The sequence below is a fragment of the Drosophila grimshawi genome, unplaced genomic scaffold (assembly GCF_018153295.1).
Source record: "Drosophila grimshawi isolate 15287-2541.00 unplaced genomic scaffold, ASM1815329v1 contig_1377, whole genome shotgun sequence".
NCBI lineage: Eukaryota > Metazoa > Arthropoda > Insecta > Diptera > Drosophilidae > Drosophila > Drosophila grimshawi.
The window spans coordinates 10651442-10666141 of NW_025062900.1; the positions used below are offsets into that span (position 1 = coordinate 10651442).

The 14700-nt window shown below is 36.3% G+C and overlaps 1 protein-coding gene across 2 annotated transcripts in view; it reads right to left on the reverse strand.

Moving 5' to 3' along the window:
• Positions 1 to 4246: 4246 nt before the first annotated feature.
• Positions 4247 to 14700, reverse strand: part of LOC6562255 — a 49617-nt gene continuing 39163 nt past the window's right edge. For both annotated transcript variants that reach the window (XM_032736223.2, XM_001988498.3), the window contains one exon: positions 4247 to 5295. In XM_032736223.2, coding sequence (XP_032592114.1) covers positions 4459 to 5295 — 837 coding nt within the window. In that variant the 3' untranslated portion in view covers positions 4247 to 4458. The remainder of the gene's footprint in view (positions 5296 to 14700) is intronic.

A 14700-nucleotide genomic window follows, 5' to 3' on the forward strand; every position in this document is an offset into this window, starting at 1 on the left:
TAAAAATCAGTAATGGTACACCAAACTTTTTATTTATTTATGTAAAGATATAAAGATATTATATATAAAAGCAATTTATTTTAAGATTAAGAATTAACGCTTTATTGAAACCCTCATATTTATATATAAGTGATTCAAATGGAGTTCTTGGAACATCTAGATTTGATAATTACATTTGGCTGTGTATCCGTCTAAAAATACACAAAATCAGAGCAGCAATCGCAAACTTTAAACAGCAATAATCTTGCGTTAATTAAAGTATGTGTTTCTATTTTGAGTTGAAATTGAAATCTTTTGGGGTAAGCAAACTAAACTTAAGCAAACATTTTTCTAATGTAAATTGAACGGCATAGCTCATTTGGTTGTAGACACTGACCGAAAAAGCAATATTTGCTAAACGGAAAATGAGTAATTGGCATTTCATGTACGAAAACTTGTCAATCTGTTTATACAATATATACATATATATCTATATACTATGTGCTTAGATAAGAGCAAAGACACGTTCAATTTGAGTTGGCTTGATTCTGGCTTGCATATTTCAGCATGTATTAAAATGCAAATGCAATGCAATGCAATTTTGCCTGTCCGGTGTCCGGTATTGAATGGGGCAAGATCCAGGTTGTAGTTTCTGTTGCCATTGAATCACTTTCGAACGTGTCAAAACTGCCAGTCGTGGATGAGGTGTGGCACTGAGTCAAACTAGGCCAACGTCCACCGACAAATGGATGTGCTATAGAAATGGAAATGTACCAGCATACATACATACAAACAATACACACACACACACACCCATACATACAAATATGCGTGCATACAGACAAATACATAAAAATGTTTCGTTCAATTTGTCTTTTGAAAAATTCTTGGGCAGGCTTTTAACGCCTTCGCATTTACATTTCTTCCAGTTGGAATACTCTGTAAATTATGTTTCGCTTTGATAGTTGTACAGTTTATGTAAATAAATGGTTAACTACCAATTTATCAGCTAAGTATTATTGCTTTTCGACCTCTTTGCAATAAAAGTTAAAGAAATCTTGAACACAAAATATTTCTCAACCGTCTCAAATAGGAATCGCTTTCAGGGGTATTTGCAGTTAAGTGCCACTGCGATTTCAAGTTGTCCTAGGACTGTGCAAATATGTGTCGACATATGTCTAAGGTTACAGATGTGTTTTTGTTGCCTTTCGGTGTGTTACGTCAAATTGTTGACAGTACCAAAACACGTGTTGGAAAACTGTCGTAAAAAAAAGAGAGCGAAGCCTTACCTTGAAGGCGGCACATTTTCTTAGCTTGGCTTTTCTTTTGCCGATTTAATGGTTTTTCAAACAAAACGCGCAGAGGCAGCGGCAGCAGCAGTCGCCAAAGAAACCCAAACATCATCATTAATAGAACTGAGTGTGGGGGCCAGAGCCTGACTTGCATTTTGATTTCAAGTCAAAAGCTGAAAGATGTTGTTGATGATGTCGATGTCGGTGATGATGGTAACGATGATGATGTTGTTGATAAGGCATGCGACTGCCTGGGTGTGGACAGCAGCAACTTTGACATTTTACTCGCAGATATTTGATTACATGCTTTCGCACGGATTTACTTACGTTAAACGCACAAAGCAACACATTCCCCACGCATCACACTCAGAGAAAATCACTATAGTTGCGTAAATCTACAGTTGCAATAACTTCAATCTGTTTTTTAAAGAACATAATTTGTTAAAGTCATCAATCAGGATTATTCATTTTAATTTTCGGTATATAAACGTTTGAGAAACTTGCTACTTTAAAATATACAATTTTATGAGCAACAAATAGTTCTACCAACTTAAAATATAAAATATTTCGATCAACGTAGAATTAAATAAATTATATTGGTCAACTTTCGTGCATTTTATAGTTATTCTCTCAGTGTAAAACAGCGCACATCAAAGCAATATACCAGCAAACTTCCGTACATTGTTAGTTGCAACAATTAAGCCGCAGTTTTGTAGCAACTTTACTAAATTTATCCAAATGTTTGCGGCTTTGTTGGCAGCACACCCACACATACATATATACATATATGGAAATGACATATTATATGGCATCAACAGTGAGCCACACTCAGTAATGTTGAGTGTAGCAAATGCAAATAAATTGTACAAATTTTCAGATCATCGGGAAGCCAAAAAAAAAAGGAAAAAGAAAAAAGAGTTTGAGCGATAAATTTCCAGTGAAACGGGCCTTTTTGGGGGAGGAGACTAGATTTGGGAATCACTCTTTGTATACTGTAGCTATTATGCATTAAATTTCGATTATTCTGCCTTAACCTTGATGAGATGCAAATTTATATAAAATGTCATACTTGCTTCACACTTAATGTCTGGCTGCAGGCGTGAACCAACATAACTCAATTGCGTTGACGGGAAATGTGAAAAATGTTGAAATTGGTTGAATTTGTCGCAACACGAAAAATGTGTAATAAATGTGCAGAATAATGGCATTAATAAATGACAATATACACAAAAGCATACAACAATAAAACGACCATAAAATGCAAGCACATCCATAATAGCCTTGTGGTTGACCGAGCCACCAATCCAATTCCTCTTCCCTACTCCCCACAGCACTCCTATTCCCCCATTGGCTGAGGTCGCTCCTGAGTGCCATTCGATGTGTCTTAATTAGCATAAATGGTCGGGCACTTATGTACATATTCCACATGACCCCTGCACCTCTCCCCCTTCCTCGATCAGCAAATGGAGCTGCTACATTTGGCGGTGGCAGTGTCACATGATTTAAATACTTTTATTGCACTTGCGGCATTCAATCAACAGCAGCAGCACCAGCAGCAAAGGCCACTTGCAACGATTTTCATAGCACTTGAATAATTATAGGGGCACTTTTTACTCTCTGTCCTTCTCTCTCTGTCAATTGTAATTGTAATTTGTAATTGCTGGCACAATTAAAGGGAAATGATTTGGAAACAACGGATAAAAGTTCAAAGAAAACCATAAAAATATAATAATTATAGCCAACTTCAACAGATAAACTATTCAAATTACAAAGTTTTAACTTTTAACAATTTGCAACTCTTTAAAAAAAATGCCTTCGAACTCTTCTCCAACTCGTTAGCCAATTGGCTAACACACATTTCTTAATAGAAACATTTATACAGACAGATGAATACGTAACCAAAGCAACATGCAACATGATCTACTCACCTGCAGCAGCAACGAACAAATACAAATTATCTTCACTTTATTTTCATTTCTTCAATTTATTTCGCTTTGAAATCGACGCACATTGCAAGGCAGAAAAAGCCAATTATGTTGTAAATCACATTTTGAAAGATGCTTTGCAGTCACTTACAATTTAATTGCTTTATTTTATATTTTATTATTTTTTATTTTATAGATCTCTAAGAATCTGCAGTGGCAAACAACTCCCATAATTAGCATTGATTATTGAGAAACTAACAACAATTTTGCAGTTTTCCTTTGATTGGCTTTGTTTTACTTTTCATGAGCCCAGCCTCTAAAAGATAAAAGACAATTATTTTGTTTTTTTTTTTTTGTTCAGCTTTATTTGTTTTTGACATTTGCAATTAATGCAAGTAATGACGATTAAGAAATACATAAGTTTGATTTGTTGAATGTAATGCTTAGAGCTATTTACATACGATCCGCATGCCTTATAGCATTAGTCATAGAATATATGTAATATATATGCGTAATATATGTATGTATTATATTTGTATGTACTATGTATGCAAAAACAGTTAGTAAAATTTGTTAAGAAACAAGCTTAGTTACAATGTGGTCTTACAAGATGGCCTATAATGATGTATGAACGCAGCAAATGCAAAATAGTACTAACAGACATTTGATAGATACAAACCATATATCATATATGTATATATATATATATATATATATATCAATATATATTTATATAAATTTCATGTATTTTGACGATATTAGAAAACGTTATAAAACTCGCTCGCTTATTGATAATCGTTCGAATTATCTTATAATTATTGATTCTCACTACTTTGTCGTTTATATTTATATTAATGGTATTTTTACGATTTTTTATTTTAATTTTTGCAATAAATCTAGGAATATAGACGCCCAAGTGGTATCACAGATAACACACATACAGCTGTGCGGTAAACACACATATGCATAACTTAGGCCTAAGTGGCGTTTTAACAAATATTAGATACAAATACATTTCAACTTCTTCAACTCGATGCACAATTATTATTATTTTTTTTTTTAAATTTTTCTCTAATTGCTTTGGTTCGAGTTAAAGAAGCTCAACTGTTGAACTAGAACTACATATATATATTATTAATTTTATATTCATTTTGTTAGCTTAGGGGGGACTGGACTTTTGATTTTGTGTATGGGAATTGGTTGGTTGGCTAATTCTGCCACCATAGGGCGCTCGTGTTCCAGATCCACGCGCCCGACCCTGATCAACGATGCTGTTGCTGGGAATTGATGGGACCAAAGGCCTGCATGCTGTAGTATCGCTCACTGTCCTCCTTGACCACGCTGGTCACATGATGGAACTGGCATGGATGCGAGATTTGCGATTTGGGCGGCAATGGTGCCGGCTTCACTCGCTTCTGTTTCTTCTGCTTGCGCCCGGGCGCTGAGAGGGCTATGTTCTCCGGATCGCTGACCAACCGCTCCACATGCTGCCAGAGCTCACGGGCAGCATCCGTCGAGTCGAAACTGAAACCGATCATCTGCTGATGATTGCTGGACAGGCACATCGTGTGGAATGAGGGTCCAGCAATGCGATAATTGGATAGATTATCGACACGATCCGACCACAAGGCAAAGCACGAGCCGCGCTCCGCCAGCACCAGGGTGAGCCTCGGAATAGATCTCGCCCGGGAATTGCCCTTGTCATGGAGTATGACTGGAATGCCTGTGAAAACCAGACGCCAATCGCCATCATTGCCAGTGCCCTCATACAGATTAGCTAGAGCGCCACTGACAAAGATCTCGGTGCCGAGGCCCGCAAAGAAACTCTCCACCTGTCCACGCTCATACTCTGTCAGATTCGTGTTGCTGCTCGTGTCTGTGCTAATGGTGTCCGCATCAATGTCCGAGGCATTGTACAGCGATGTGGTGCCATGTGCGCTGCTCCGCTGTGCCGAGGATTGGGAGTGTGCTGACCAATCCTGGTGTAGGATGAGCTCATCCCGCTGCTCCGAGGAGGCGGTGCCCTCGCTGGACTCTGATGGCGGAGCCGAGTCGCTAACGGAGCCCAAACGGCGACGTGTCTGCTGCTGATGTGACATCTGCGAATGGAAAACAAAAAAACAAGAAGGAATCAGACAACTAAATTAGATTTCAAGTGTAAAAGCTTTTCAATTTCATATGTTGGGGTGCTTCAAGGGTGCATGGTGGGGTTTGGGGATTTACTCTGGCGGTTTTTGCCACTTGGCACATTGCAAAACCCTAATGCAATGGATTTTGTTCTTCTTACACCCTGTAACCATTATGAATTGTTAAGGAGGGTATCATCTAAGTTGAAAAGAAAGCCATCTTAGACCCGCTCTGGTATATATATTGGAAGTTCAATATTCAGATAAAAGCTTAATTTTAATTTTCGATAGTTCGCACATCGATAAATATCGACCTTGAAAAATTAGAATGTCATGTGAAACAAATTGTTACACGAGGGTATCTTCTAGTCAAGCATTCTCCAGTGCAGCAGTCTTACTTGTTATTGTTTCAGTTGTTACTGTTGCTTTTGCAATCAAAGTTGGCTAAAATAAATTCCCCAGCACGCGCTTTTGGTTTTTTGGCTGCACTTTCTGCACTTTAGTTTCAGCTTTGGTTTTTCTGTTTACTTTTTTGTTGTCGTTGCTCTTGTTTTAATGGTCGCTCATCTGGTTAGCTCAACTGGAAATTATACACAATCAATTTCCGCTCCAAAAACCGTAAACAAGCTATAAAATGTGTTCAACAAATAGTTGGCAATCTATTTAAGCCAATTGAAAATTGATTTATAAATTCGCCAGCCAATTTGAGAGCATATCAACAACACGAGGATAAATCAAATTTCTTTGAGCTGGAATGTAGTGTGTAAATTGCTTACGTAACATAAGCAGAATACTATGTTTCTTCTTTAATTTGCGGTACTACGCTGCGTATGTACAATATCAATATCACAAACCAAATTGAGCTGAATAAATTCAATTATAATGGCTGAGACTTGTGTAATGAATTCAAACAATTTGAATACAATTCGTTATAGAGGCACATAAAAAACCCCTCAGAGATTAATTGAAAGCTTGTTTTCATTAAAGCAAGTTATTTTTAAAAAAATGTGACTGGGAAATACCCGTTCAAAATCACTCGATAAAAATGAATTGCAATAAAGGAGATTTGCATTTAAGATAACTGAAATTTTAATTAATAATATGTAAAAGTTCCCCGCTCCAATTTTATAACGAAATATAAATAAATTTAATTTAAAGTTTTAAATTCGTATATGCACAATATATATTTTGTCATTCTGGTCAAATTCAAATTCAAAGTTCGACATCAAATTAGTACATTTTTGGAAACTTGCCTTCTCTGCAAATAATGCAAAAACGCTGGAAATTGAATACCTAATGTTTGTATCAAATTGCCTACGCTCCAAAACCGAATTGCTAATGACTGAAAACGAGAAAATGCAGTCAACCGCAACTCTGCAAACTCTCCCAAGCCCCTCTGCCCACCCTCAACTTCTTTAGCACGTGGACAGTGGCACGTTTTAATTAACGCCACAAATTGCTGGTCACGATGTAATTAAATTATTTAAATTGCTAATTTCCAGCAGAAAGTGGCGATAAACAAAAAAAGCTTTAGCGCTAAAATGGAAAGTGCGAAAAAAAACCAAATAAAAAAACTTTTACTTTAAAAACAAAATTAAAGCCAAGGCATAAATAATAATAAATATGAACCGAGACGAGAAGGCACCAAACAAAAATGCTGTCCAACATTTTTCGACACATTTTCACGGAGCAGGATGCCTGTGGCAAAGGACCCACCGGATACTGTGCGTCGTTGTGTGAATATCTCGCATCCGTTGCGAGTGCCATGGCACACTTTTAGGCCAAGTTGGCGAACACAAAAGTTGGCATAAAGTTTGCCCGAGGAGCTGCAACATTAACGCGGTTATCTATAATTCACACGCACACACTCGATGCCAAGGGGGCGCGAGCGAGAGGATGGGGGTGGACTGAAAACATCTTGCGGTGATTTCTGGATGCACATTTATTGTGCCATTATTTGCCAAGTCTACACTTCGAGCTGCTCCCCAATGTCTTGCTGTCTTCTCTTTTTTTTATGTTAGTTCTTTTCTACCCCTAAAAAAAAAACCGAAAAAGACACACAAAAAATATCTTACGAGCAAAGATTAATTGCCTCGACTTGCGGGTGCTCGGTCCAGGCAAATATATTTAGTGCCGAGATTTATTGTTGCTTCATTACATGCGCCACCCCCCAAAAACCCACCCACGGTCCCCATCCCCATGGGTTGGGAGTAGCGCCTCGGGGCCTTTGTCTGTTGCCAGTTGCAACATTGGGTCTAACAATTAAACAAAGTTCTGTCTGCGCAGGATGAGCTTGACGTTTTTATTGTTGTGGCAGCTATCGACCAAATGAATATTTAATGCCGCCGCCTCTGCCAGCTCAACTCCCAGTGGCCTTCAGAACATTGATATAACAGCAAGTTCAATGTCAACCCATTTAAGCACACACAGAAACGACTACACTCGGTGCCATGTGGCGTATACGCAATATTTGTGCTGCCAACGCTTTTATTTATAGCCAATAATCGAAATTCAACTCAGGGTCTACGTTTGTTATTTATGCTCATTATAACCAAATAACAGCTGCATACAGTACGCTTATATAACTCTTGATTAGCTAGTCGTAATGGCAAGTTGATCATTAGACAGAGAACTGCTTATTAAGTCATTAGTTCTAATTTTAACTTAATGTTGCAATTTGGTGGTAAGCTGGTTTGGATAACATACTTTAAGATTTAAAAAAAAAAATCATTACTTTAATAATAAATACGATTACTGTATCAAAAATTCAAATTATGATATTTTTGAAACACAAACTTTAAAGCTTTAATGCCCTTAAAGTGAGTATTTCAAATCAGTTTCATCGCTTTATTATCCATAACCTAACCAAATGGAAATTCGATTAAATAGGTCGAACTGTCGACTTGTATATAGCTTTGTAATGATTTTGATGAACTGTCAGGCGTTCTTATTCCATTTGACAACATGATTGAAATTGACAGTCCAAGAAGCAACAATAATGCCAGCCAAATCACAATAAGTAAACAATATCAACAGCAAAATTTGAACAAATTTTGATGTGAAAAGCGAATAAACCAAAAGAGAGAAAATAAAAATTGTTTTCTTTTATTATTACTCATGGGGCTTTTAGGGCAGGTCAGTGAAAATGTTGGGCATGTCAGTGCCAGAAAACAGAAAGACAAACAGAAAGCACACACAAATCAAACAAATTGAGTGGGTGCACACACACACACACACACATATATATGTAGCAAATAACATTTTCCAATTAGAAACCGTTGCAAAGGGTGTGTCGCATATATATATATATATATATAAAGAAAACTTGGATCCGAGGTCAGCTGGACAGTTGGCCGCTATGTTAATTTCAGCCTGCTACTTTTCATAGCTCCACATTGGCATTATGAAAAATTGTTCAAGTGCAACATAAATGGCAACAACAGCTACAAAAGGTGGCATAAAAAAAGAAACGTGCTGTGATTTAATTTTTTGTGACGTTACCAAAAGGGGGAAAAAATTCAATTAAAATGCACAAAGCCAACAACGTCTCGCCGAGTGCACACGCCCCAGGTTCACAGAACACCTGTACCCCCCCACCCTGCTGCATTAAATGGTTGGCGGTGTGTGTATATGTGTATATGCTCACGTGTGTATATCAACAAATGCTTAAACTTAAATTGAATTTGTTATTAAACCAATTTCGTTTGGCCATAAAGCAATTTGCATGCAAAGCTGAAGCTGCAGTTATACGTCTCCCACATCTCCCACACCGCCCAACACCTCATCATCAAAATGCTAGTCAAAAGTTGACATATCCGAATCCAAAAACATCTCTATCTGCATCTCTTTCTTCCTCATCACTTTCTCTCTCTCTCTCTCTCTCTCTCTCTCTCTCTCTCTCTCTCTCTCTCTCTGAGAAATGCGCTGAGTTCGCATCACAAATCGCGCTGCTGTCACCGCACAAATTCTAAAAACCGAAACGACGCTCAAGTTGGCAGATAAAAAATTTTGCGACGTTGCTCATACGACGCATTGTACACCCTCTTGCCCACTCAATCTTCCACCCCCCGCGCCGCCTAATCGGTCTGTCTGCTAACCGAAAAATTATTCATAAGAGGCAAACGCAATGTTATTTCGCATAAACATGCAAATTTCGCACCATTGTATTTGCTAGCTGTACCAAAGGCTACATCCCCAGCAACCCCCGTACCTTACCAACTAACCCCTCTCTTACCCCTACGCACTATGCTGCACTTGTGCCAATGAGTAATTTGCATATAAATACTTTTTGCCATTTCGGATGCCCTTTGTTTGGCTCCGAGGAGGGACTTGAGTTTAACATCCCAAAAAAGTTTGTCGACAAATATGCATATCTAAATACAAAACTGGTGGAAAATGAAATGCTTCGATAGTTTTGTGCCTTAAAGTAATATTCTGTAGAAACACCGAGAGACCTTGTATAAAGTAGTTAAACACAAGTTGTATTAATAATATCGAGTTTGCATAACAAAGACTCTGATATTTGTAGTTACAATTATATTGATTTTCTGTCTTTGTAAATTTATAAAGATCTTATAAATATATTTCTTAAATTTTTATTGTATATATATATTATATTTTCTCTATATTTGCATGTCAAAACTTTATATTCAGTTTTAAGTGTATTTAGGCTTTAGCATTGATATTCTTTATATTTTTGTTTTGTTTTCATTTTCATTTGCTTTTGCTGCTGCTGTTTTATATTTTGTTTTCTGTTTATGAACTTCACAACGTTCTGCTGGCATACTAAACAAAAAATGTACACAAAGCGACGCCATTGTTCAAGACGTTGACGATGATGACGAGGTTATAGGTAAGGGTTGGGGGGTTGACAAAGGGGATGAGGGGTTGAAACGTGGCTGTCAAGTAGCTGACTAATATTTTTGTTAACTTGCAAATTGCTGGCATCGCCAGAAACAGCTAACCGTGTGTAGCACTCAGCTCCCATGGCGAGAACGAATACAAATATGAGTGTGAATATGAGTACTTGTGCCGAAGTCATTCATTCAGCTTGCATTTGGGGCCTGTGCCACGTTCTAAGTTATGACAACGTTTTAATAGCGTAAAATTCAACGACATTTTGGAAGAATACGTAATGCAATTCCTCAGAAACAATCAAGAATAACAATACCAGAAAACAAAAACAATCGCATGTTTTCTATGGTTTATTTCCCAGTATGGTAATTATTAATTTTGCGCTTGTGAGAAATCAAACGTAACGAACACCGACAAAAGCTATTTTAATTGAAATATTAAATGACACGTGCATGGAATAATAAACGGAAAACACTCAATCGGTGCGATTGTGGGTGTCTATGAATCACTGCAAGTGTTTAATTAACTTTACTGTTTATTGAATAATCATAAACCCACTGCTGTTGCTACGCTTGGCTATAGAATTGTAAGCAATTAAATGTTATCCCAAATTACGCAGAACTATTTATCACAATTATTATAAGTAATATGCGCAATTCTTGGACGGATAATAATTATTATTTTTAATTATTTTGCTTGTAAATCAAAATGCGTAGTCCATATTTTAAGCAGATCTTTTACGGCGATAAGTGTTGAAGTTTTGAAAAAGTCGCTCGACTAATAAATACCAATGATATTATTTGTTATAGCTTGTATCACATTTTGTCTAAAAAATCGATTTTGGGTGGATTTCAATTTGAAGATTCTTTGCATTAAGCAAATATAAATGTGCAAATCCTGCTCAATCAAAATCACTTATAACTTGGTCAAAACGTAATAAATTTTCTCAAGTAACAATAATATTACATTTAAATTTGATAGCACGATCTACACTCGAAATTTCTCATCTGAGCCTAAGCCTAATATACCCCATAAAAAGCATTTGCCTATCAGCATTAAAGCCACAATAAATTTTGTAAATAAGGAAATGCGATAAGAAAAACTTAAATTGAAATCTTTATAATTTGTCTATAGAAAAGTCGCACAAAGAAAAAAAAATACTTGAAGATTTTTCAAGAGTTTCTTTATATTTGTTGTTATTGTTGTTATTCTATTTTGTTAAGGGCTCTGCAATTTTGAGTAATTGTTTGTACACAACTGCCAAGTCATTGCGATTACATGACTGAATGGATAATAGCTTATCGAGGGATAATAGAAGAGATGGTGGGGACAAAGCTAGAGCTTTGAGGAACTAGCAAGAAGCTTGTGCGAGCATTCAAGAGATGCGATGACTTTGGCAATAGCTGAGTGGGTAAAACTCTAGAGTGTCTTAGCCACAGCAACAGCTGCGGTTGGCCATGAATTGACAGAAGCCAAAAAGGCTGTAGGAATGCTGCCAAAAATGCTTAAAATAAATATGATCAGCGAAATTCAATTTGTGGCCAGGCCAAAACGATTTGGCAGCCATTCAATATATCTCTAAGCTGAGCCTGAGTTCTGGCCACTTTTCCATCCACTTCAACGACCCCATTGCCACCTGTTGCACCCATTTTATTTTACTGTGCGAAATTGTGTGCACATAACTCTTGATATTGGCCATGTAACTTGCTCTAGTTAACTTACAACTATATGTTTATTGAAATCAAATTCCCACTGGCTGCAACAATTAAGGGGAACAGCAACAAGTTGCATGCAAAAAGCTGCACCCGCCACCTGCCCCCCGTTGTGTGTTCCTGTGTTGTCTGAGCTAAATAATTCAGTGCTGTGGAAAATTGCCTCCGGTTGCCGGTAGCGTGCTTGCAACAAACACAATAACAGCAACAAAAACCACTTGTATAAAAAATTTCAATGCATTTTTCCACACACACGATTTGCATTTCTGAGCTGCACATGCAATGGGCGTGATTAACAACTTCCCTTTTGGGATCAGGAATTGGCTTATGCCACAGCTGGTTAGTTTCAAATTGAAGTTGACACTTGAGCTGTAGCTGTTTAATTGCTGGGTAATGTGATACTCTAATAACTAAACGTGTTGCAACACAATGACTTAACCATGTTATTTTTGTTTGTAGTTTGTAGTTAACAGGAAATTTTCTTAGACTGCAAATCTTAAGCAACTGATAACTCTTTTATTCGTCAAAGGAGAAAATTATACAAAAAAAGTTAACACAAATTATGATTTAATCAGAAAATTAATGCATAACTTAAATTATAATTCTTAGATACAAACATTATTAATTAATAATCAAGCCAAGACAGTGTGACTAATTAGTGGATGGAAATATGACTACAAAAATGAAATCATAGATAAAAATATTGTTTTTGCGATGAGACCATAATGAAATCATTCAAAGAAATAATTTGTATTAATATATAATACATCTTTTTTTTTGCACAGCTTAATAGTAATTCATAAAAAGAATAATAAATAGAGCTAAGCTCAACAGCTTATGAAATATAACTCAATATCAATGCGTAGCTTAAGGCATATTCTTATTTATACAACTACTTAGATCTAAACTCAACAGCTAATAAAATCGTGCGGAGCGCTTAAAGATGATTCAAGGCAACAGCTTATTATGTTCGTGATGGATAACTGGATTTATTTTTTGCGTCACGAATCTAACGAATAAATATTGATTGAGACGGCTTGCACTTGACTGAATACACTCAACTGAAAATACTACTATACCAAACACATTAGTTGGTAAGCATAGCTCAACTTTACTCGAGGCAGCTTGGTTGCATAAACGTTTAATTAACGCTGTAAGAGCAATAATTTAGGATACAATTTAAGCGCATAGCCAGTTTGAAGTGGACGTAATTGCTAACTGACTTGCTATTAACTGCTTGGCGCCTTCAGCTGAAAATCAACATCAATCCAAACATCATTTTAAATGTGGAATTTAGCTAAAATTGTGCTTCAGGCTGAGCGCGTGCCGAAGAGCTCAAAATCAAACAACATTTTAACAGAGATTTTGTCAAATTAAACTATTAGTAAGAAACAGTTTATCTAAGGCTTACGATAAATTGTGCCTGGTAAATTGTTCTACTACTTTGCCTACGTAAAGAATACATTGTAAATTTGTAACGGTTTTATTTACCTACGAAAGTGGGAATATACCTGGCCCGAAATATACCTAAGTCTGTCAGAAAGGTCATGAGCCTCAAAAATACCAAAGTGAGCTACAAAAATATAGATATATATAATGGGAAATTTGAAGTACTTTTGGAAAATTTGCTAATAAGGCAGCATATAAATGTGAAACTTCCTTGGGAATAGGTAGCATACTGTGGAAAACCTAATAATAAAAGCGGATGAGAACCTTCTATTTAAATATCGGTACTTTTAATTACCTGAAAAAGCTGTTAATTCAAATGACGTTAACTATTCCTATACATCATAAAATACTATAATGAGTTTAAGAATGTATCTCTAAAAATTCTTAAGCCTCCCCAAATCAATCAACAAATATTGTCTCTAATGTGTTGCAGTATTAGTAAATTGAATTAGAGCGTGTCGAGACAGACAGACATTGTCGAGACAGTTACCAATAAACTTTTCCCTTAATTACATACAACGCAACGTTGCAAGGCCAGCTTCAAGTTAGCCCTGGCCAAAAATAAAAATATATAAAAAAAAACCTGTCAACTTTGGCATAACTCAACCTCAACACGCACAATATCCTGTTTTCCACAAATAAAGCGTTTTAGTTGCTATACACGAAAATATGTATTATTATTTATATATGGACGTAAGTGATTATTCAATTCTTCTTATCACTATGAAAAAAGATGCTGCACTGTGGCAGAATGAGAGAGAGATATGTAAACAAAAATTGTTCAGTCTTGACTGTAGAAACCGGCATTAATACTGATAATAATTATAAGATGAAGATGAGTCTGGTACAGCTGCTGCTGTATATATTACTATCGGGGCCATTATCAGCCAGAGAGCAAAAGACTGACAGTGAGGAGACAGAGAGAGAAAGACAGAGAGGGAGAGAGATAGAGAAAGAGAGATAGAGAGAAGGGCGATAGCAGTTGCCGGGTTTGTTTGTTGTTTTTTTTTTTGTTTTTTTTGTTTTGCATACCCTAACAGAGGGTATTTTGTTTATTTCGTGAAGTTAATCCCATCCTATAAACACACATGTATATTATTTTGTTGATAAGCATAAAAACCCAGTAAATACAGAATGTTCTCTCCATCTTTTTACCAATTATTAACCATATGAACCGTGACAGTTTCCTAGCTATCTTGATAAATTCTTAAAAATCGACTAAATCTGAATCATGTACGTAAAATATAAACTATTAGTTCAAAAATAGTTCTACAAAAAATGTTATACTCCTAACAAAATAAGAAATTATCAATAAGTTCTGAATATATTGATAATATATAGGGTATCTAATCTTCGGCGTTGC